General features: G+C 37.8%; 4 protein-coding genes across 4 annotated transcripts; 3 read left to right on the forward strand and 1 right to left on the reverse strand.

Annotated features, from left to right (window-relative positions):
* The first annotated feature begins 468 nt into the window (after window positions 1-468).
* Window positions 469-9,095, forward strand: LOC126370960 (androgen-dependent TFPI-regulating protein-like). Its single transcript, XM_050016116.1, has 2 exons — window positions 469-732; window positions 8,524-9,095. Exons 1-2 carry the CDS (start codon window positions 577-579, stop codon window positions 9,064-9,066), a joined length of 699 nt encoding a protein of 232 aa, XP_049872073.1. The 5' UTR covers window positions 469-576; the 3' UTR covers window positions 9,067-9,095.
* Window positions 9,096-10,494: 1,399 nt separating this feature from the next.
* LOC126370926 (androgen-dependent TFPI-regulating protein-like) lies at window positions 10,495-13,459 on the forward strand. Its single transcript, XM_050016059.1, has 2 exons — window positions 10,495-10,793; window positions 12,597-13,459. The coding sequence occupies exons 1-2, from the start codon at window positions 10,620-10,622 to the stop codon at window positions 13,155-13,157; spliced, it is 735 nt and encodes a 244-aa protein (XP_049872016.1). The 5' UTR covers window positions 10,495-10,619; the 3' UTR covers window positions 13,158-13,459.
* On the reverse strand, window positions 13,315-15,917 carry LOC126370204 (protein asteroid-like). The gene has a single exon (XM_050014985.1). It carries the CDS (start codon window positions 15,681-15,683, stop codon window positions 13,482-13,484), a length of 2,202 nt encoding a protein of 733 aa, XP_049870942.1. The 5' UTR covers window positions 15,684-15,917; the 3' UTR covers window positions 13,315-13,481.
* Window positions 15,918-16,009: 92 nt separating this feature from the next.
* Window positions 16,010-20,769, forward strand: LOC126370581 (la protein homolog). Its single transcript, XM_050015531.1, has 7 exons — window positions 16,010-16,174; window positions 16,259-16,380; window positions 17,001-17,167; window positions 17,401-17,661; window positions 17,863-18,012; window positions 19,291-19,405; window positions 20,276-20,769. The coding sequence occupies exons 2-7, from the start codon at window positions 16,266-16,268 to the stop codon at window positions 20,599-20,601; spliced, it is 1,134 nt and encodes a 377-aa protein (XP_049871488.1). The 5' UTR covers window positions 16,010-16,174; window positions 16,259-16,265; the 3' UTR covers window positions 20,602-20,769.
* The last annotated feature ends 998 nt before the right edge of the window (window positions 20,770-21,767 follow it).

Raw genomic sequence — 21,767 nt, forward strand, 5'->3', positions numbered from 1 at the left:
GTTGCTTCTGTGTAAGTGTTCAGTGTACTTTTTTACAGTAAGTACCCACTTACCTATTATTTTCGAAACCTTCGGGCCATAGAAAATTGTTTTTTAATCTATTCTTAATAATATACATAATAATTAATACACTTTACATAAGGAAACTGTCCTCGATATGCGTGTAATTTGTAATACTAGTAGGTATTAGGTACCTAGTTCAATATTATTATTAAGTATTAGAATAAAAATCGCAGAAATTTCAGAGCCGTGCACTTCCTCCTAACAGAATGCTGTATACTATAAATAGTACTAACTGTTTTATTCACATTTTTATCGCATTCAGCATTAAAATGGCAATGTCAGTGCGATTCGAATAGTAGGTAGATATCTACCTAGTTATCCAATTATCTCATTTACATGAATTGTGATTTCAAATATCATACCATTACACACACACACATATAACCGGCTGGTTTCGTAATAACGTAGTAATCAGTCAGATCGTTTTCTAACGTCGAACGGAACGCGCGTTTTATTTTTTTATTTCATTTTATAATCTTTTTATTGTATTTTTTTTAAATTAAATTAAGAATAATGTTGCTGCCAGTGTTCCATTTGACAGTTGTTATAATAAATTCGTTTACAATATGGTACGATCAGAATTATGTGAAGTTCCCATTCAAAGAGCAAATATCTAAGCATAATTTGCCGTTCAACAATCGCATTCTGTTCCTGACTATGTGGGGCCTTGTAAGTACAATTTGTTTACTTTTTTATACATAACATATTAACATACATAAGAGCATGCCTGTTTCCCGTTATTTTATGTTTTAAGTAAGTAATTTCACTTTAAACGACTTTTTTTTACCTAAAGCGAGCTAGCAGCACGCTATGATGGGCGTTTTGACATACCTAATTAGGTAAGTACAGCAATTCGCTCCGTAAATATAGTCAGAAATTATTATGAAACTTGATGAACACTACAAACAGCTATTTGCTCCTTTAATCAATAATGAATACGTAACTTGTATACGGGCCTCACAGAGTGCCGCAACTTTTGGGACCCGCCCGGACTTCGTTCAGGTCCGAATTTCCGACTTATCTTTGGATTTCTCAGCAAAATTCATTCCTCGTTCCTTGCCTTGACAATTGCAAACACAACAAAAAAATAATTTAGCCATCTCTTCGAGACTTGTCAAGTGATGGTCCCTTATACATGTGGCAATTGATTGAAGATTATGATAGATCGACATAGACATTAGGTTACCAGCAGAGACAGCAGAGACATAGCAGAGCGAAGAACAGATCATTGTCGATAAAAAAGAAGAACGACCCAATGTTACTTATAAAATACGTAAAAAAATAAACATAATAAGTAAAACAAAATGGCGCGAATCGAATGTCAAATGTTTTCTTTCAGCATTCCATTGTTTGAACTAAGACTTTGTGTGTGGCGAAAAATGAGTGCGTTCAGTTATATGGACAGTACTCTAACTCCAAAAGAGTTGAGAAAACAGGTTTATAGATATCAGCTATAAAACTTTTTTCGCTCGTAGTGTTACTATGGTAACATTCAACATACATAAAGTCTTTATACGACATCCATTCTGATGGTAGACACGAGCAAAGCAAGACACAACAAGAAGAAATCTTAATACTAATATTTTTTAATTATGACAAACAGATTGTGATCTTCCCAATAAGCAATTTGTTGGTGTTGGGATTACCCACACAGCTTCTGAACGTTACAATTTAAACAATAATTGGCTTTAAAAGTGAATAGAAAAAGAAAAAGCCTGTCCTATGTTCTTTAACGGATCTCAAACTATCGCCATACCGAATTATATTTAAATCGGTTGAGCGACTAACAGACAGACACACATACACACACACACACACACTTTCACATTTATAACATTTAAGTATATATAAGAGAGGATGTTTTGTAATTTTCTATATTGATTTACAAGTTTCACCAAAAATCTCGGTTCTACCGGTCAAAATACTCTACAAAGTCAAAGATTTATAATAAGCCACGTTAAAAAAGGTCAAAGATTTCAATAGCGAGTTAATTGAAAATATCTTGTTTCCGTTTCTCTCAATGATATAGAAGAAGAATATCTATTTGGGTAGAATCTTTTAGCAACTAAGAGGTTAAAATCATTCTAAAATGACAAATATTTTGAGAATTATTTTAGCCTCTCGTTTTACCAAAGAGTTTGTTTAGGAATGTTTTGAATATTTAAGATTATTATCTTAAAGATAGAAATACTTGACTACTTTAGCACTTTAACACGTTAGGTACATACCAGCTACTTTAACACGTTCCGGGGCAGAGAGTTGAAAGGCGAGAGGCTAAAATTTATCTAAAATGCACATGCAACCTGCACATAATTTTTTCCATACATTTTTCCTATATACTTACGTTAAAACTTCTCTTTTTTTTTCTTATTTTTTCTTTTTATGTCCCCTGTTTTTCTTTAAAAATTTACGATGTGATACTCTACTCGGCTCCGATATCTCACATCATCATGCTACCATATTTTGTATTATTATTGCTTGGTTTTTTTAACAAATAATTTAGCTTCTCAATCCGTGTCGAAGCTGCAGATAAAGCTACTGATCTATAAAACTGTAATCTCATGAGCCCGTCGAAGTTTCTAGCACGATGTGGTCAATACAGGGGTTATCTCGACCCCACACGGAACCCTAAGCCGACTACTGTGTGGTTCGGCACGACCCGCGTATTTCCATGTTTCTGGAGAAAACGGGACAAAATATTATAGTTGACAAGCTAGGCTGACAACTTAAACACATTCAGATGCCTCATCATCATCACTAATTTAAGTGCCACGCTCTTGTCTGTGTAGCATTCTCCAAGCTACTTTTTAGGCAAAAATAGGGCAGTGGTTTCCCTCTTCCCTTCCGCCCCGCAGAGTAGTCTATTTCAAAGCCAGGACTCCTCAGAATAATACTGACAGTTGCTGCCCTCTGTCAGGTTCCAGGTTACAGTCCCTGTGATGCGCCCCTTCTATCCTGCCTTGCCATACAAATGGCTCCCATCTCCGAATTTGCAACCGTTGAGGTCTTCACCCGTATCCCTGGGCAAGGGTTCTACGTTATACCCCGTAGGTCTAGGTTCCTGTCCGAACTCAGCCACCATCTCACTCCGGCCTTCTGAAGTAAGAGGCGCCCACCCCCGCGGCAAGGACGCGCCGAACAGGAATTTCCCCAGTGGAGGGCAGGGAAGGTGACTCTATCCCCCCATAAATAAAAACCAAAAGTATTCATCTGAATACCTTTGGTTTTGGTATAGGCATCTGCCTATACCTACTTATTTTTAGGCCTGTCGGAAATACCGCCAGATGTATTGTATGGTATCTAACATGGCGGATCTGTATGCGTATCCCTATATGGAGGAAGGGTTTATATCCATAAATTCCTGAAGCAACATTGTTATTTAGAATTCGTCCCGATTTCAGTAAAATTCACGGTAACCCGCCAACTTTAAGCTAAGAAAATAAACTGTGAAGTTTCCTATTAAAAAAAGTATTAACTCTTGCGTCGTTATTATTGTCAATAAGGTAGATCCGGATAATACTTTCAGCTGGGTCATCTAATGCCGATACATACAGGTTTTGTCACTTTCCAATATAGGTGCTCATAAGTATGTTTATCTCTGTTGATCGGATACAGTACGATGATGCAACGTTTTGTCAAACCGGAGTCGCACATAATCTCACGACTATATCCCAATTGGGGTAGGTAGAAGTACATCCATCGCAAGATGAACTAAGTACTCGCACCTCACAGAGTTTTCTGTTCGGCCGACGTGATAGGTGGTGAGCCGTATCGCCTCATGTGAAACTGTAGAACTTTCTGGGTAGGTATATTGTAAAAGTCAACAGATGGCTGTCCTTTCTAACATTGGGATGGATAGAGTCACAGTATGCTAACGAAAGACAACACACAACCAATTTTAACATGAAATCTTAAGGTGACTCAGATTATTCGTATGGTAAGATGTGATCTTATGAAAGAAATCTACCTAAGAAATCTGATTTATCTAAGAAATCAATCTTAATTTTTAAAAAGAGAGTCAAAGAGCACTTTTTATCCATAGAGTATTCTTAGTCTAAGTATATAGTTATATATATAATAGGTATATATGTAGGTATAGCATATTATATATGTGTATATACCTCTATTTATAGAGGTTTAGGCATATATTTGTAGTCCATAGTTTTTTTTTTTTTGTTAAGTGCAATAAAGTATAAAAGTAAAAGTAAAAGTAAAGAAAAAGATGTCGTTAAAGATATTCCAACATGTCAGAATTCTATGTCTTCACATATTGAGCCATGTTGCCGTCTGTATTGGTCTAACCAAGCAACTGTGGTGAGCCATATGGTCATATCTTTATTCATCATCATCATCTTTATTCTTCGTTTTGATATAAGGCAAGATCACTCACTCACTGGGGATCACTTTGTGATCCCTAGTTTGGTTAGGACATTACAGGCTGATCACATGATTGTCCAAAAAGTAAGATGATCCGTGCTTCGGAAGGCACGTTAAGCCGTTGGTCCCGGTTACTACTTACAGATGTAAGTAAGTAGTCGTTACATGAGCCATGTAAGGGGCCTTTGGCGGCTTAATAATAACCCTGACACTAGGGTTGATGAGGTTGGTAGGTACTCTACCTCACAACCCACACGATATAAGAAGATATAAGGCGAAGAAGAAATAAAATCGATTTCTCTTAATCAAAATAACTACTTATTTAAAATCTTGGAAAGTGTTTTATTATCTTAATTTATATTTCTCATAGTGCTTAAATATAAAAAAATATTTTATCAGGACCCGTCTTATGCATCCGGTTGCCATCACAAATCAATATTATCGTGTGACCCCTGGCTGACTGTCCGAGTTGTTATCTAGCTGAACATTTCTCAACGGGACTGACTTTGTTAAAACATCTTGAACTTCACATACTTACATAAACTCACGCTCGTTTTACCTAATGGGGTGGGCAGACCTACAAACAATCAGAGGACAAATTGCAGCCGCTTTTAATACGAATGAGGAAGCGAATCTATGAATCCAATATGTTAGCATAACAATATATTAGAATCACGCCTACATCCCCGAAGGGGTAGCCAGAGTATTACATTGTATTTTAATAATTTATTTAATAAGTAATACAAGCTTACAACAAACTATAGTGATCTATTTATCACAATACTGATTTCTAATAATAATAATAAAAAAGTTTATTCAAGTAAAGATAATAAAGAAGAATAAAGATACGACCATATGGCTCACCACAGTTGCTTGGCTAGGCTAGTCTCTCGCTACGCTCGTCAGGCCTAAACCAATGATTGTCGAATTCGTTGTCGAATTCATGTTTGGATCATAAATTATTATCAGATTCTCAGCTGTGAAGGAAAACATCGTGAGGAAACCCACATGCCCGAGAAATGCATTTTCGGATGTTTGTAACCTAACCTGTATTGGGCTGGTTTTCTCTTCGCGGGTTAGTAGGTCAGACAGGCAGTCGCATCTGTAAAAAACCAGACCTGTCAAATCTTCAGGTTAGGTAAGCGGACCCTGTGAAAAACGGGATAATGCTAGGAAGATGATGTATGGGAATCTTATTGTAATAACGTACAAATTGGCCCTTAAAAGATTTAGTGATTTTATGCAGTTGACTGACATGTTTAATAGTAAGTACCTATCGCTACCAGTCGGTCGCGCAATTAAATTTGGTTCTCGCCACCCTGCTTGAACGCCACCCTCAATTCCACATGCATTTAGGCGTCAACTGGTGGGAAAGTGTGAAACGGGATAATGCTAGAGATACATGATGATGACTGATTTCTAGATCGTAGTTAAATTGCAATCCTAGGCGCATTTAAAGAGACACTAGTGTTTGCACTTAGTAGGTACTACCAATTACCAAGATAACCTTGAAGTCAATAATTGTGCAACAATGGCTGCGCATAATTATTTTTGCCGATGATAATGCGACTTGGACCAGACCACCTTTAACCTCTTTATATGCCTCTGAATATAATCATTATTACCAATATACTCATTATTATAAATGCGATAGCACCAAATTCTGTCTGTCTGTTACCTTCATACTTAAACTGCTGAATCTAAATCGGTTGATTTCGATGAAATTTGGAAAACCATAGGATAATTTTTATTCAGGAAATAACCTTTTAAGGGTACTTAGGTATAAAAATATCTTATACAAGATGTAAATAATTTTATACAAGATGTCGCACAGTCCTGCAAAATGTAATCTTGCCACTGTTTTCCTGCAAGAAATTGCTGCTTAGCAATAAAGCCGCCAGATTTTCGTGCATGTGTGTAAAACTTTTTTTGTATGTTGTGTGCAATAATAATAATTTGAGAATGGAGGTGGATTTCCACGTTTAAACTTGCTGCGCGCGATAAAGTTATGTTATTGAAAAAGGTTACATATATCACAGCATCATAACACAGCATCATGCCTATATCCCCAAAAGGGTGGGCAGAGATGTACATATAGTATTCACACGCACTCTTCGCCAGCTGTGCAAAATACAATTATATCAGTCAGTACAGCAATTAAATATACTACGCAGATAAAAACTAGTTTTCTTACAGGAAAAGTTAAGTACCAAGACAATGAAAATCAAGAATGAGTTGTGACGTTGTGACACTTGAGTTCAATGTCATCATGTAGGTAGGTAATTAGACACTATTACATAGGTAGCAATTTTTTGTCATACTTAGATTACAATATATTAATGTACTTAGTCTTTGTACAGCAGGTACCTACCTAGCGTTACATATATATATATATATAATAGTAGTAGGTACTTTTCTGCTGATCGAAAGATAAAGGACATATTAAACGGCCCCGATTTCTGCAGACACCTAATCTTATTTTAAATTATACCCGTCATTTTCTTATCCACCAATAATATTTTGGGACGGTTTTTTAAATTTCTGCCTAAAATTGACGTGTGTTGCATAAATGTTATGCCTTTCTATTACCCGTCCCTTTCCTTTTCGGCGGATAAGAAAATGACAGGTACTTAAAACTTAAAATAAAATTAGGTGGTGTGGACTGGAATCTACACCAATGTGTAGAGTTGTTTATCATCCCGGACATGGTTAAAATGTTGAACGAAGACTCCTTCGACGAGCGCCTGCGTGCCAGTACGCAGAGAACAGCCTCTTCTGTCCTTAATAACTCTCGAGAGACCTCCGCCAGGTCTTGATTTTCCTTGGCTTACCTGGAAGTCTCTAAATAGACTTCGGACTCAGGTGGGCCGAAGTAAGGACAATTTGTTCAGGTGGGGTTTCTCGGATGGCTCGGACTTAAAGTGCAAGTGCGGCACTGTTCCCCAAACGATGGAACATCTTACATAGTGTCCTGCGTGCCCGAACACCTGCACTCAGGAGGATCTGATGAGCGCTGCAGATAGCGCCATACTTGTTGCCAAGTTTTAGGCCGATACTATTCAGTTTGCCATCGACACGATAAGACGATAAGAATAATAACTCTCTTCTACTAGCAATTCCTCATTAGTAACCCTTTCTGTCTTATTTCCATCCTCCTCCAGCACCACATTTCAAAGGCAGTCTATTAATGCATTAAGTTTATCATATACTTATATATCCTTTGTTTTTTGTATTATTTCTCTTTTGAGTTGTTATGTAACATGTATTGTGTAACATACTACGTACTATAATGCACCTAATTAATTGGTCTATACCAATGTACATAGTTCAGAGGGGGAGAGCCTGGTGAACTGTAATACGGGTTTCGAGCCAGTACAGACTCCAACTCTCGCAAAGGTATTCTGTCAAAACATTAAACGTACCCATTAGTTATTAAGTGATCCTTTGTAGAGAGAAATAAATAAATAAATAAAAAATAAAAACAAATCAAAATCACAACAATTACATTACAAAAACAATAAAATCTGGTAAAATGATCAGATTTACACTGATTAGGTACTTTAGCGATAACGCCTTATCACAATGTGGTAATCATTTCCTTAAACTTACTATCTATTTTTATAGAAGACATAATTGATTAAGAATTTTTGTTTTTTAGTTTATTAATAATATTAAAAAACATTGTAAAGTGCAACAACTTCCGTGGTCTAGTGGCTACAGCATTAAGCTCACGATCTGGTTCGATTCCCGATGGGGACATTGTCGAAATAACTTTGTGAGAATGTCTTTTGTTCGGTAAGGACATTGCAGGCTTGAATCACCTGATTGACCGAAAAAATAAGATGATTCCGTGCTTCGGAAGGTTGTAATGTCCTAACCACACTAGGGATCAAAAAGTATTTTTTTCGAACCCGGTACCTACCCCCCGGTACCCGGTATCTTGAGGTTAACGCTCAACCACTGCGCCACAGACAGAGGCCGTTAAATAAATACTATAGTAATTGATTTCTGATTACTTGTAGCTGTTCCCATCTCTTTAGGGAGAACGAACGTGAGTTAACGTAATGTTTTTCTTCTTTTCAGACTCTTCAAACGGTCTACTTCGCCGTGGCTCTGCTGAACGACATCCTGGGTTCCAACGCGCGCTCACCGAAAAAGACTTCCTTTCTGAGACTTTTTAAGGACGCACTATTCAGCCTAGCGTTTCCCCTAGCTCTATACGTCTTCCTAGCTTTCTGGGGCATATATTTCATAGACAAAGACCTGATATTCCCAGACGAACTAGCCAAAGCAATGCCGGCTTGGTGCAACCACGTAATGCACACAACGATTGCACCGTTCATCTTAATAGAACTACTGTTTTCACCAAGGAATTATCCCCCAAGAAAGTTAGGAGTATTCCTTATTTTACTATTCAACTTGTCGTACATAAGTTACTTAAATTATATTTATAACAAGACTGATACGTGGGTATATCCCGTGCTAGATGTAATGAATTGGCCGCTAAGAGTTATATTTTTCGCCGCCAGTGCCTTTGTCAGTGTTATCATGTACATTTTGGGCGAAAATATTGATGCTGTTGTTAATAGCCCTAAGAAACAGGTCAGCGGGAAGAAGAAACGCTGATTCGAACAATAAATGGATTTGAAAACTGATTTAATGTTTTGCTTGACACCTAACATAACTAGCATAGTGGCGTAGCGTGGGCGTATTTAGTTCATATCAAGATGGATGTACCTCTGACTACCCCAATTGCGATATAGTCGTGAGCACACTACGTACATTCAGAATCAGACTAATACTTTTGGCTCTGACCACCCTATTAAGAAATGGGGGCGTGAGTTTATGTACTCATATAGCATACCTACACAAAATAAATAATATATTTAAGTACCTAAAAAATATGTCAAGTTTTGGTAATTCAACAACTTTCGCTTTTTTAAAAGTCTAGCCAAGTGCGTTTGTCCTTCCCGTATCCGGGTTCCTTACATTAAACATGAAACGAAATGAGAATGAAAAGACATTTTTTGCTTTAATTATTATTTTAAAAGTAAAATAATTGCGTGTTTGGGACGTGTTTGGGGCACTTTAAGCCGTTGGTCCCGGCTATTAGCCGTAAAAGACACCTCCACTAACTCGCAGTGGAACAGCGTTGTGGAGTATGCTCCACACCGAGTTGATTGGCGAGGCCTATGCCCAGCAGTGGGGGACCAACAAATAAAGAATATAGAACGTGTTCAGTTTTTGTTCAAACAATCCGTGTCACTACTGATATTTTTTTAAATTTAATAAATCTTTTTTGTCCTATTATGAGTTGACAACCCGTCACCTAGGGTTCATTGAATGATATCCGTCTTAGGTCTTAAGAGTCTAATTATGTTTTTTATTTACACCTTGTGGTCCTGCCCACCCGCTTAAGGATTACAAGCATGAGCCGTATGTAAGTGAGGAACCCTAAACATTTAAGGCATTTAGACTTGTGAAACGTACCTTTATTTAACCACATGCATACAAACTAAGTATATCACATTTTACACAATAACAGGTAAGCCAGTGCTACACTAAAGACTGTACTTATTAAAAAATAATAATGGACCATTATTATGGGCAATGAACTGATCCCCTTCCAGCATAGAAGTGTATCATGTCTATCAAAAGTCGCTGCAAGTTGTCTTTCGATTACACAGACACTATAAGTACATATTGTGTGTGTGTGGCCTCTGATGCCCATACGAATGAAGACTAAAGGGGGGTGAGGTAACCTAGCTCAGCCGCTGGTGGGGAGCGGAGAGTTGCCGTTCTACACGCAGTTTTATTCTTTAATCTACGCTACCAGGTCCTCTTCCTATCAAGCCCGGTCCCGGCTTAACAAGAGGTGCGGGTTCAAATCCCGTCCGAGTCAGACGTTTTCGATTGACTTTCTCTTTGTGAAGTCCTTCAAAACCTATCAGTTCTCGCAATTTGATACCGCCTTATAGCATTTGATAGTGGATAACCTCCTTTACCTTCGCATAATTATGCGTTCGTACGTTACGAAGAAACCGGTTGCTATTTGTGGTCACTACTGTTGTCAGTAGCGACGAATGCACACGCTTTTTTAAATAAAAGAATATTTAAAATAAGAAACAGTTGAAAAGTGCATTTATAAATAAAAAATAAATGAAAAAACAGTATTTAAAATGAGAAAAAATACGATTTTAACGTTGTTCCACTTGTCTGTAGCTCTCTTTGACGCATTTACTCTGTGGTATGATCAGAATTATGTGACCGTGCCTTTGAACGATGTGATGAAGGAAAGGATTAAACTGGTGCCTCTTAGAGGACGACCGGTTTTTTTAACGATATGGTGTTTGGTAAGTGTGTTTTATTTACTATTGATATGTGTCGCCGATGCATAATCTGTATGGGAGGAACAAGTGAGCGAATGGATCGCTCTAAAAAGTATTTCACGTTTAAGTAAAGAAAGGTTCTTTAACCCGTTCACTGTGTAAGTGAAAGTTAGATATCAACCCCTCACGTGCAAAGTTATGTTTCATAAACACATTGGAATTTACGTAGAGCCGTGGTAGCCTAGTTAGTAGAAAGCTTGCCTTCCACTTTGAGGTCGCAGGTTCGAATCCACTAGGCCTAAACCAATGATTGACGAATTTGTTTTCGAATTCATGTTTGGATCATAAATGATTATGTTCTCAGCGGTGAAGGAAAACATCGTGAGGTAACCCACATTTTCAGAGGCATATGACCTAACCTGTATTGGGCAGGCTTTCCCTTCGCGGGTTGGAAGGTCAGACAGGTAGTTTCTGTAAATAAACCGGACCTGTCAAATTTTCAGGTTAGGTAAGCGGACCCTGTGAGAAACGGGATAATGCTAGGGAGATGATGACATTGGAATTTATGTACACAATATGGCAAAAATAAAAATGTACCACCATATACCCATATGGGACGTGCACGTATGACTTTAAATTTATTGCCTCATATGTGGTTTATACACAGTGAACGTGTTAAGTAAAGAAATAAAGAAGCATTTATTTTTTTCGGATACCACCGGACACGAAGAGATAGTACATTACATTTAACACAGGACAGAAAACACACGGAAAATGTAAATAAAAAATAATACATCAAAAAAATAAGAAGAAAACTATGAGGAATGATTCAGACCATGATTCTGTGGAATTTTCCGCTGAAAAGCGTGGAACATAAAAATATAGTTTAAAATAACTACTAAAATTTTAATGAATTTTACTACGGAAAATACCACTTGATATTAACTCAGAATCTGAATCATCCCCCTCAGTATTCGTTACGATCTTTTCTTTTCTTTTCTTTTCTTTTCTTTTCTTTTCTTTTCTTTTCTTTTCTTTTCTTTTCTTTTCTTTTCTTTTCTTTTCTTTTCTTTTCTTTTCTTTTCTTTTCTTTTCTTTTCTTTTCTTTTCTTTTCTTTTCTTTTCTTTTCTTTTCTTTTCTTTTCTTTTCTTTCTTTTCTTTTCTTTTCTTTTATTTTCTTTTAAGTAAATAGTTATTAGGTTACATCAATTCATTCATTTCAAACACAACCCCCTGTGCGCAAGTGCGACTCGCACTTGGCCAGATTTTTAGTAAAAGCATAGCTGATGAGCTGGTAGTAAGACTGTTACTTTACCTACGTATTTATATCCATCACGGTACATAAAATAAATTCTAATTACCTACGTAATGCTCTGCCCACCCCAGTAGGGATCGCGGGCGTAAAATTACTGGAGACATGACAAAATACCTACCTTCTTGTAATACATAATAGTCACGCCCGTGTATCCGTATTGTGGTGGACAGAGCGACAAGTTACCAATAAGACACCTCGCTGCCTCTCGTGATCCTCAAATCGTGCCAAAACAAATATACGCGTAATACGTACGGTGGAAGGACCTCCACGTGTTGCTCTATAGGTGCAGTGATCTTATTATTAATTCTATGGTGATAGATTGTTGAAATATAGAACGCACACACTAAATACAGCGCCTACGAAAGAATGAAGGCAATGACATAGGTAAATACCCCACGTTGGATACTTTGCTCAGGCGCTCTTAAGTGTATTTCCTATTTCCATTCCAATATGTTGATGAAATCCCGTGAGTTTAACATAAGAATATATATTTTCCAATTTTTAATTCCAGGTGATCCAAACAACGTACTTCACGCTAGCATTCCTCAACGACGTCTTCGGGACCAACGCAGGCACACCTAAGAAGCCACCAGTCATTCGAATTATTAAGGATACCCTCTTCTCCCTCGCTCTGCCATTGGCTCTACTCGTAGGCATGTGCTTCTGGGGCGTCTACGCGTACGATAAAGATGTTATACTGCCTGAAAACATCAGAAAAGCACTGCCTACATGGATGAACCATTCAATGCACACCACTATAGTTTTCTTCATAATTTTAGAGCTGTTCCTGTCTCCTATAACATATCCTACGAAGATTGTAGGGCTAAGTTTAGGTGTGACATTCGCCTTGTCCTATATAAGTCTTTTAGTAGTCTGCTACATAAAAGCAGGCACTTTAATTTACCCGTTTTTGGATATGATGAGTGTTCCTCAAAAAATAGGGTTTGTTACTATAAGTACTTTGATTGGTTTTACTTTTTATTTCATAGGGGAGATGTTGAATGGCTTTTTGAATCCGGTAGGCAGGAAATCTACCGGGAGTGTCAAGGAAAAGTCTAAGAAAGTTACTTGATTTTGTACCTACATTTATATGAAGACTAATGAGAAACGAAGAAGCAGATGTGGTACGTCAGGATTGTAACATTTAAGTGGAATTCTGTGCTTTCTTCTTACTCCAATACGACCCAGTGGGAAATACGTGTGATGTATGTTATAAGCAAACTCAAAAATATCTCAAACATATATTTTACGACGCCAAACTTTGTATCAATACTTATAAAGGGCTAGTACCATAGTTGGTACCTATACCTATTCTTGTTTTAAAATTAAATAATTGTAGAGTTATCTAAATAAAACCATTGAAAACACTAATAATGCTATACTTATTTATTTCTTGTCATATTACAACTTCGGATTCAAATCCTTTAACAATAAAGTTAACTTCCTCTTCAACCGCATTCTTTCTCCTTCTTCTTCGCTTCTTCCCAGACCAAACCACCGTCTCTAATTTCATCTCTTTTACACATTTATTGTATACAAACAATAAACTTTTATAAAACATCAATACAGATGTTGCGCCCTTTAGGTATTGCTCAAAATACTGTAATGGGTTCGTTTGACCTTCTAGTTTTAATGCTATGTTGTAAATAAAGGTACCATTGTAAGACTTGGAAATTTTTGTAGGTTCCAAAGGTTCCCTACAAAGAGTATTTAGGCAGTTGAATTGGTATAGACAGCATTGGAACTGAGCAAAAGAATGCATCCTTTTAATGTCATAGCTCTTCGGTTTCTTTCGTATACTATCATCAATTTCAAAATGTTTCAGCAGAACATTTGCAGCTATTAAACAATCTTCGTACTGAACTTTATTTTTGTTCAAGAATAATTCCGTTTCATCAACGTCAATCTCAAAATTGTTCCTTTTCTTAAATTCTTGTATCTTCTTTGAATACTTGTTATTGAAGAAATTGTGACCACGAAATGTGCCAGTTTTCTCATCAATAACTTCCAACATTGTGTAGCATAGTAATAAACTATGTACATGAGCTAATGGCACGTTACAATATGCAAGCCACCACAATATAGCTATCATGTACAGCTGAAAATTTTGAGGTAGTGATCTTATTAATTCCATATTGAAATTAGGTAATTTTTCTTTTAGAAAATGAAAGAAATATTGATTTAGCTGGTCATTTGATAACTCATTATATGGAATTTCTAAAAGCCTAGGTACTGCATAGTCTATATCTACAAAGATTTTTTTGTAAGAATTGTCGTTTTCCCTACTCACGTAGATGCAATTTTCATGAGAGAAATCAGTCATAATGTCAAAGGCATATCTTAAAATCGGCAGAGTGCAAAGAAATGAGTCTTCGTCAGTATAGTCTTCGGCTTGAGGCGAACAGAAATGTAAGTGGTGAGTATACAAGTTAAGATATGATCGTGGAATAGTTTTATTCCTAACTCCTTCTGCAATCCAGTCTGGTAGGCCTAAAACAAGGCTATCTTCCAAAGGAATGGCTTCTTCCTCCTCAACTTTTTCTTCTTCTTCTTCAAGTGAACTATCATCAGATGATTCATTGTTCTCCCCAGATAAACTGTCAGTATCTTCATTATCAGATTCTTCAGGCATTTCCAAATTATACTCAAGAGATACAACTCCATCATCAATATTAAAATATTTTAAAGATCGACAATGGGTTCGGCTGTATCCAGCTAGACTTTTTTTAATAATGGCAAATACTTTGTGTTTCTGACTTTTCCTTAAGCGGCCTATAATTTTAGCTACAGCAGAGTCTAAAGTTTCATTTTGTAACCAATTAAACAGAGCATGGATACATCTTTGTTGTTCATTTCTTTTCTTTTTACTTTTAGGCATTTTCAACTGTGAAAAAAATTTGTTAAATACCCTTTTTTCAACAAAGTCATTGCCAAGCAGTGTCGCTAATAAAGGCAGCATCTCTTGCTCAAGGCCACCAAAATGTTCAGTTAGATTTTCAACTTTATAAATCTTGCATTCTAAGGCATAATATTTAAAGTCACCTTCGATTATTTGCTGTGGCTTGGATTCCAGTGTATTGAATGGTATGTACAAGACATTGTATATGAAGAAATCCGAGTCGTAACTTAACACCGGGCAGTTTAAATGTCTAGCCATCGCGGCTATTTCATCATCAGCCTCAAACTCGCAAATAGTATATGGCACCTTCATTTCCACCAGCACTTCTTTGAAAACATCTCGCAACAACAGAGGGAAGATCTTTAGACTATTTTGCGTCACAGGATCGAGTCGCGAAGCTCCATTTATTTTAGATCGCAGTCTCTTAAAAGCCGTCCTTAGTTTCCTCGTTTCCAAACTGCCATCAAAGAGCACGTAAGGATTCACGTTACATTTTCGCAGGTTTTTAAAGAAGTTGCGCGTGTACGAGGCGAATTTGTCATAATCTCCACCAAAAGCAGAGAAACAGTTCAATGAACCGTATAGTTGGGCGCAAAGACTATGCCCGTCTACGACTAAATTGATATCGTGAAGAAAAAATTTTTGAAGTATCGCGTCTTGATTATAATTTATGTAAGTAGTTAAACCTCGCACCCCCATTGTTCCTCTTTTTATACACCATGAAATAAGTTTAGTTTTAATTCGGAAGCACAATTTTGCAACAATTTGAGGTTATGTTGTTTTGGTTTTACGGAACTTTGGAATTTGACAGATTCGTTCATAAAATTCAAACTCCAAGTATATTTTAGGAAATAAATATAAAATACATGCTATATATAGAATAGAAGATTTACGTAATGTGGAATGGGAAAAACAATAATGTTATTACAATAATAAATTATTTGAAGTTTTCTGAAGTGTAGTTTTAAAATCTATCGATTTGAGAAGTACGCTAAATTTCTAAACGTATTCACTTCCCTCCCTCCCCGTCACCCTCCCTTCCCCTCCTTTATGTCAACCGGTGCATGTGTGGAAAATTGTAACACGTGTTTTAAATTGTGAAAAAGCTAATTTCAGCACCAATCCCAGTAAAAACGGCGTAGTTATCAAGTGCTTTTGTCATTTAAATTACCCTCGAAGCAAAATCATCCGTAAGTAACTCGCACTTAACTAATCGCGCGTGTCGTATTTTAACCGCGTTTCTCATGATTGTGTTGAATAAAATTGATTTACAGAAACAAAATGACTGAGAAAGAAGTTGCGACGGAGACCAATGGCCAGGAGAAAAACGAGAATAATACTGGAGATGAAACTGAACTGGAAAGTGCGATTATTCGCCAGGTGGAATACTATTTCGGTGAGTCGCGTCATGTTTTTCAGTCCATATGTAAATAATAGCTCACATTGAGCAATATTGTAGCGGTTATTCAAATAAACTTTCTGAGCATACTAGGATGCATAGTAATTTATTCTCTTTCATACACTGAATAGAATGGCATACTCCGCAATGCGATAAGCGCGTAAAACGATAAAAAGAAACATTTACAAAATAGGTCACAAGCATATTTATGCAGGTACATTTATGGCCATTACCTGTTATTGGATCATCAAAACATCAAAATTAGTAATGAAAATATTTGTTTATAATGTTCCATAAGTACCTACGTTACCTTTTATGAATCAGCATCCAGTCATCCATTGTTTCTACTCTTGGTTGGGACAGCAACATTGGGTATTATGTTCTCTGAAGTATTTATTTATTAAAATACAGCTGAAAAGGATAGGACTAATAAGAAAATGCGATAAGGTGCTGACAACTGTGGTTTGCCCCTTACGATTACCTCTCCTTCACACTATATGGCAGCCTTGCACCTCTACTATTCACCCTCAACATCTTTTATGTATATTAAAATGAGACCTATTTATTTATCATCTAAAATTTGGCCACTTAAAAATAATATCTATTACATTTTGCAGGCGACATGAACTTAGGCCGTGATAAGTACCTACGTGAACAAGTCAATCTAGATGACGGCTGGGTTCCACTGGACATTCTCATCAAGTTCAATCGCCTTGCCAAGCTGTCTACGGACACAGAAGTTATTGCTAAAGCTTTAAACAAGTCTACTTCTGGTCTGCTTGAGGTATGTATTCATTTTTCTATAAAATTCAGGAGTTTTGTACTTAAATTCACTTTGAAATATTTTATTAGTGAGCTACAAAATTGCCCATAATATACCTAGAATGTAAAGTTTATTTCTACTACAAAGACATATGAATGTAAGCTGGAGGAAGTGTCTGGACTTCCAAGTTTCAAGTCACCTGAAGACCTCCCTTTTAGCTTATTTAATTAAGTATACTTTTTGTTATTTATCAGGTTTCTGAAGACCTGAAGAAGGTAAGACGCAGTGCAGAGATGCCACTTCCAGAGATGAACGAAGAGCGTCGCAAGGAACTCCTCTCTCGCACTATATATGCTAAAGGGTTCGCCAAGGATGCCCAGTTGGATGATCTGCTGAAGTTTTTCAACGAACAGGGTGAAGTGGAAAACCTTATCATGAGACGTTACCTTGACAGGGCAACCAAGAACAGGCTGTTCAAGGGATCTGTATTTGTTACATTCAAAACTAAAGAAGAGGTTAGTTTTTTGGTTTTACTCCACTTTTTTTTCAGTTACAACATTAGTTTGATGGTCATTCATGTGACTGAGTGTTGCTAGAATTTACTTAATTCATAGCCAATAAAGTTGGTTCATTATTGCATCATGCTGCTTGTACTGTTTCTTATTGCTCCATACTACTATCAACTCCATTAATATAATATGTGTGCATATTTACAGGCTGAAAAATTCATAGACAAAAAAGATATCAAGTATGGTGAGACTGAACTGCTCATTCTCTGGCAAGAAGATTACTTGAAGAAGAAGCATGATGAATATGCCGAGAAGAAGGAGCAACGTGAGAAGAAGATTAAGGAGAAAGAAGCTACTGTAAGTTTCAATTTTTATCTTATATGCTGAGGTGGGAGCGAATAAAAAACATAATAAAACATGTTCAGCTGCTTATTTGGGCATGTTGATTGTGTCCAGAGATGTGATGTGCCATTCCCAAAGTGGCAATGTTCCCAAAATTCACATTCAAAAATATTTATTTTTCAAAATTGGCTTACAAAGTTAGCGCTTTTTGAACATCAAAAATTAAATTACATTATTATGTAACTAGCTGTAAAACTACTACCACATCGGAATCTGTAATGCTGAGGGAAAGATGTGGTCCATTGTAAAAGCTTTTTAATAGTAAGGACACTGGTTGCTTTTCTTTTTCAAATTGTTCTTTCTTGTACTCTGGTCTTATCTGCCTAAAGGTTAGGTAATAAAGCTCTTTTTATATAACTATTCGCCTTTTAACTGCTGAAATGGCACGTTTTTATGCTACATACAATAGCCTCTTTTTATTAGTGGCTGTTTTTTCTCCTTTCTTTTTTGTCATAATATTGGATCGTGGGGGATTGGTCATTATATCTATTTTAGGACTTTGTATCAAATTAGGTAGTGATCTTGTAAAATAATTATAATATCCATGTGAAATCTATTGATGACTGGTTATTACTGGTTGTAAAATACAGATGATATTTTATTTTACTTGCATGAAATAAAATCTGTCGAGTCTGGTCTGTCGAGGGGCACTTTAATTTCGGCATTTAGAGTTTGTTCTGGTCACATGCCACTTAATAAATTTTACTTTTTAATGAGGAAGAGGGACTCGCCCAATTGTACACGCTGTGGGACTGTCGAGGATCTTATGCATTTCTTGGTGGAGTGTGACCGGAACAAACAGATTAGAAGGAAATTATTCCACCAAAATCTTCATGGCAGATCCAGTGTCCGTAGCGGCAAGGCTGGTATATAAATATTGTACAGTGTCTCTTAGGAGTAACAAGCCCTGAACAGCATGGTATAGTGCTGTAATGGTATTCTTTTGTAAATTGTTGATTTGATCATCATTAAACGCTCTAAACTATGAGGCTGGCATAACCACCAAGAGTGGCTCAAGCCTTGAAAAAAAATTAGATAAAAAAAAAAACTTGCATGAAATACTCTGTAAATTTATATAAAAAAAAATACAATACAAAAAGACTATCAACCGCAGCCATCTGAGGTCTTAAATACCAAGTTGATTCATTACAGAGTACGGGCGTGATTTGTCTGTTTTTAGCGAATTGTGAACTATTGTTCAATGTTAAGTTAATCCCCTTATTCTAATTTCAGGCTAAACAGGAAGCAAAGGATGAACTGAAACTGCCCACAGGAACCGTGTTCCACTTCAGCGAGAATGATGACACCATGAAACGTGAACATGTCAAAGAGGCACTCGCACCCTTTGGTATGTATCTATCTATATATTATACTCACTTACAGGACGGCCGCCAGAAGCCCGATTTGACAGCTGTCAGACCAAAAAACGGCAAATCTACCTAATTACGGTGGCCATAGTTTAGGCTGCCCCCACATTGGGCGTTGGCCGAGCGTACGCGTTTCCTGAGCGTGCTGCCGGCGTCTGCGCGGCGCGGGCGTCGCGTCAGCGCGCCGTCTGTGGGGCGCGGGCTTCGCGTTGTCCAGCGCCGCACAAGCGCTGCGTAAACGCCGCGCAGACGCCGCGCTTACGTCGCGTTCCACGGGCGACTGACTGACTGACTGAGATGCTAGCGGGCGCGGGGGGGAATGTGTGCGGGGGGCACGGGCGGCCGAACGCCCGTGGAACGCGACGTAAGCGCGGCGTCTGCGCGGCGTTCACGCAGCGCTTGTGCGGCGCTGGACAACGCGAAGCCCGCGCCCCGCAGACGGTGCGCTGACGCGACGTCCGCGCCGCGCCGACGCCGGCAGCACGCTCAGGAAACGCGTACGCTCGGCCAACGCCCAATGTGGGGGCAGCCTTACACAATCACTACTTAATGTCCCACTGCTAGACGCGGCACACGCATTCTCTCAGCCATTGGACACTCTAAACAGTGATCCCTAAACTAGGTTACACATAATTTAATGTTCGAGGTCTACAACTAATAGCTGTACGACGTCTATCTACTGTAGATAGCATTCCTATGTCTATCGTCATACTGATCATGGGCTATGTGCTTGATAGGCGTGCTTGTGTAGCCATTTAAAAAAAAAAACTTTTTTGCCCTGAAGCACTTAACCATGCAGCTACATTCAGATTTTTATGTTTCAACAGAATAATATTGAAAATTATTTCCAGGTGCCGAAGTAGCGTACATAGACTTCAAACAGGGTGACAAAGAAGGGTGGGTGCGTTATTCTAAAGAGAACCAGGCAGTAGAAGTAAATAAGAAGCTCACAGACGGCAAGCTCAAAATTGGGGAGACCGAAGTCGTATTCAAACTTCTAGAAGGCGAAGAAGAGAAAGCATACCTAGATAAGACTGTAGAAGAGATGGTAAAGAGACGTAAAAACCAGAAGACTTACAGTAAGAATAGAAACTTCAAAGGCAAGCAGGGAGGAAGGAAGAGGAAGCAAGATCATCACGGTGATGCCCCATCAGCTAAAGTGAAAGCGGAAAGCTAGTGTAGTTTCCTAAAGTTATTTCTCTAAAAGAGACTTAGAGGACATTCGTAAAAGTGAATAAGCTGATTGTTAAACAAAGTTGATTTATAGTAACAGGATTGCAATATGATTAGCATGCCTTACATATTATATGCCAAAATTGGTATATAACTACTGTAACTACACCATAATACACTTCTCATCAAAAAAATCGAAACACTTCCGTTTTCATTGTTTCTGTCCGAATTTAACACAAAAAAGAATTCATACGATGAAAAAAAATACATAAATGTATAGCTGGCAGTTTGGCCATTACAGTAATAAGCGAAAATTCTAAATTCAAAATTAGAATTTCATTTGTTTATCTTATAAACGAAATGAATCACTGTTTTGAGACAAATGTGTGTTTAGGGTTGGAGTACATTTAGCGTTTAAAAACTAAAAATTGGCGCCTATCCTTAAACTTTTTGTTTTTTATTTCAATACTGTGACTTTGGGACGTCTGAAAAAAGGTTTTTTTTCTAAAACGTATGGATACTTCGCCCACAGAAGCCGCCCAAGTTGTGGCATTGCTGGATTCTGGCCTTAGTCAGCGTGTTGTGGCTGCAAGACTGCATCTAAGCCTGTCATCTGTTCATAGAGTCTATAAACGTTATCGGGAGACTGGTTTGTTCACGCGCCGTTCAGGATCTGGCAGGAATCGGGTCACTTCTGAGCGAGACGATCGATTTATTGTAACAACTTCTTTAAGAAATCGACGCCTTAACGCTTTTCAACTGCAGCAGCGGCTTCGTGTTGTACGAAGGGTGGCTGTAAGTGACTCTACAATTAGAAGAAGGTTGAAGGATCGTGGACTGGTACCGCATAAGCCAGCAAATGGGCCGAAATTAACTGCAGACCATCGAAGAGCGCGCCTTAACTTTGCACGTGAGCACCTAAATTGGTCATACCTACAGAACCGCCACCATAGCTGACCTTTTCTTCAATGCAGCATTGTGCATAGCGTTCTCCGTCTCTTCTGTAGACCTTGTTCCTTCCGTCGTTACCATACAGCATAATTTTACACTCATCAGAAAAGAGAACTTTGCTCCACTGTAGGTATGACCAATTTAGGTGCTCACGTGCAAAGTTAAGGCGCGCTCTTCGATGGTCTGCAGTTAATTTCGGCCCATTTGCTGGCTTATGCG

Source organism: Pectinophora gossypiella, chromosome 1 (assembly GCF_024362695.1).
Source record: "Pectinophora gossypiella chromosome 1, ilPecGoss1.1, whole genome shotgun sequence".
NCBI classification, from domain to species: domain Eukaryota; kingdom Metazoa; phylum Arthropoda; class Insecta; order Lepidoptera; family Gelechiidae; genus Pectinophora; species Pectinophora gossypiella.

What these genes read in the sequence shown, in the direction of transcription:
- LOC126370960 (XM_050016116.1), top strand. Translation starts at nt 577, where the DNA reads ATGTTGCTGCCAGTGTTCCATTTGACAGTTGTTATAATAAATTCGTTT. An exon ending in TCCTGACTATGTGGGGCCTT is followed by an intron (nt 733 to 8,523) that starts GTAAGTACAATT and finishes TCTTCTTTTCAG; the next exon opens with ACTCTTCAAACGGTCTACTT.
- LOC126370926 (XM_050016059.1), top strand. Translation starts at nt 10,620, where the DNA reads ATGAGAAAAAATACGATTTTAACGTTGTTCCACTTGTCTGTAGCTCTC. An exon ending in TTTTAACGATATGGTGTTTG is followed by an intron (nt 10,794 to 12,596) that starts GTAAGTGTGTTT and finishes TTTTAATTCCAG; the next exon opens with GTGATCCAAACAACGTACTT.
- LOC126370204 (XM_050014985.1), bottom strand. Translation starts at nt 15,683, where the DNA reads ATGGGGGTGCGAGGTTTAACTACTTACATAAATTATAATCAAGACGCG.
- LOC126370581 (XM_050015531.1), top strand. Translation starts at nt 16,266, where the DNA reads ATGACTGAGAAAGAAGTTGCGACGGAGACCAATGGCCAGGAGAAAAAC. An exon ending in TTAAGGAGAAAGAAGCTACT is followed by an intron (nt 18,013 to 19,290) that starts GTAAGTTTCAAT and finishes TTCTAATTTCAG; the next exon opens with GCTAAACAGGAAGCAAAGGA. An exon ending in AGAGGCACTCGCACCCTTTG is followed by an intron (nt 19,406 to 20,275) that starts GTATGTATCTAT and finishes AATTATTTCCAG; the next exon opens with GTGCCGAAGTAGCGTACATA.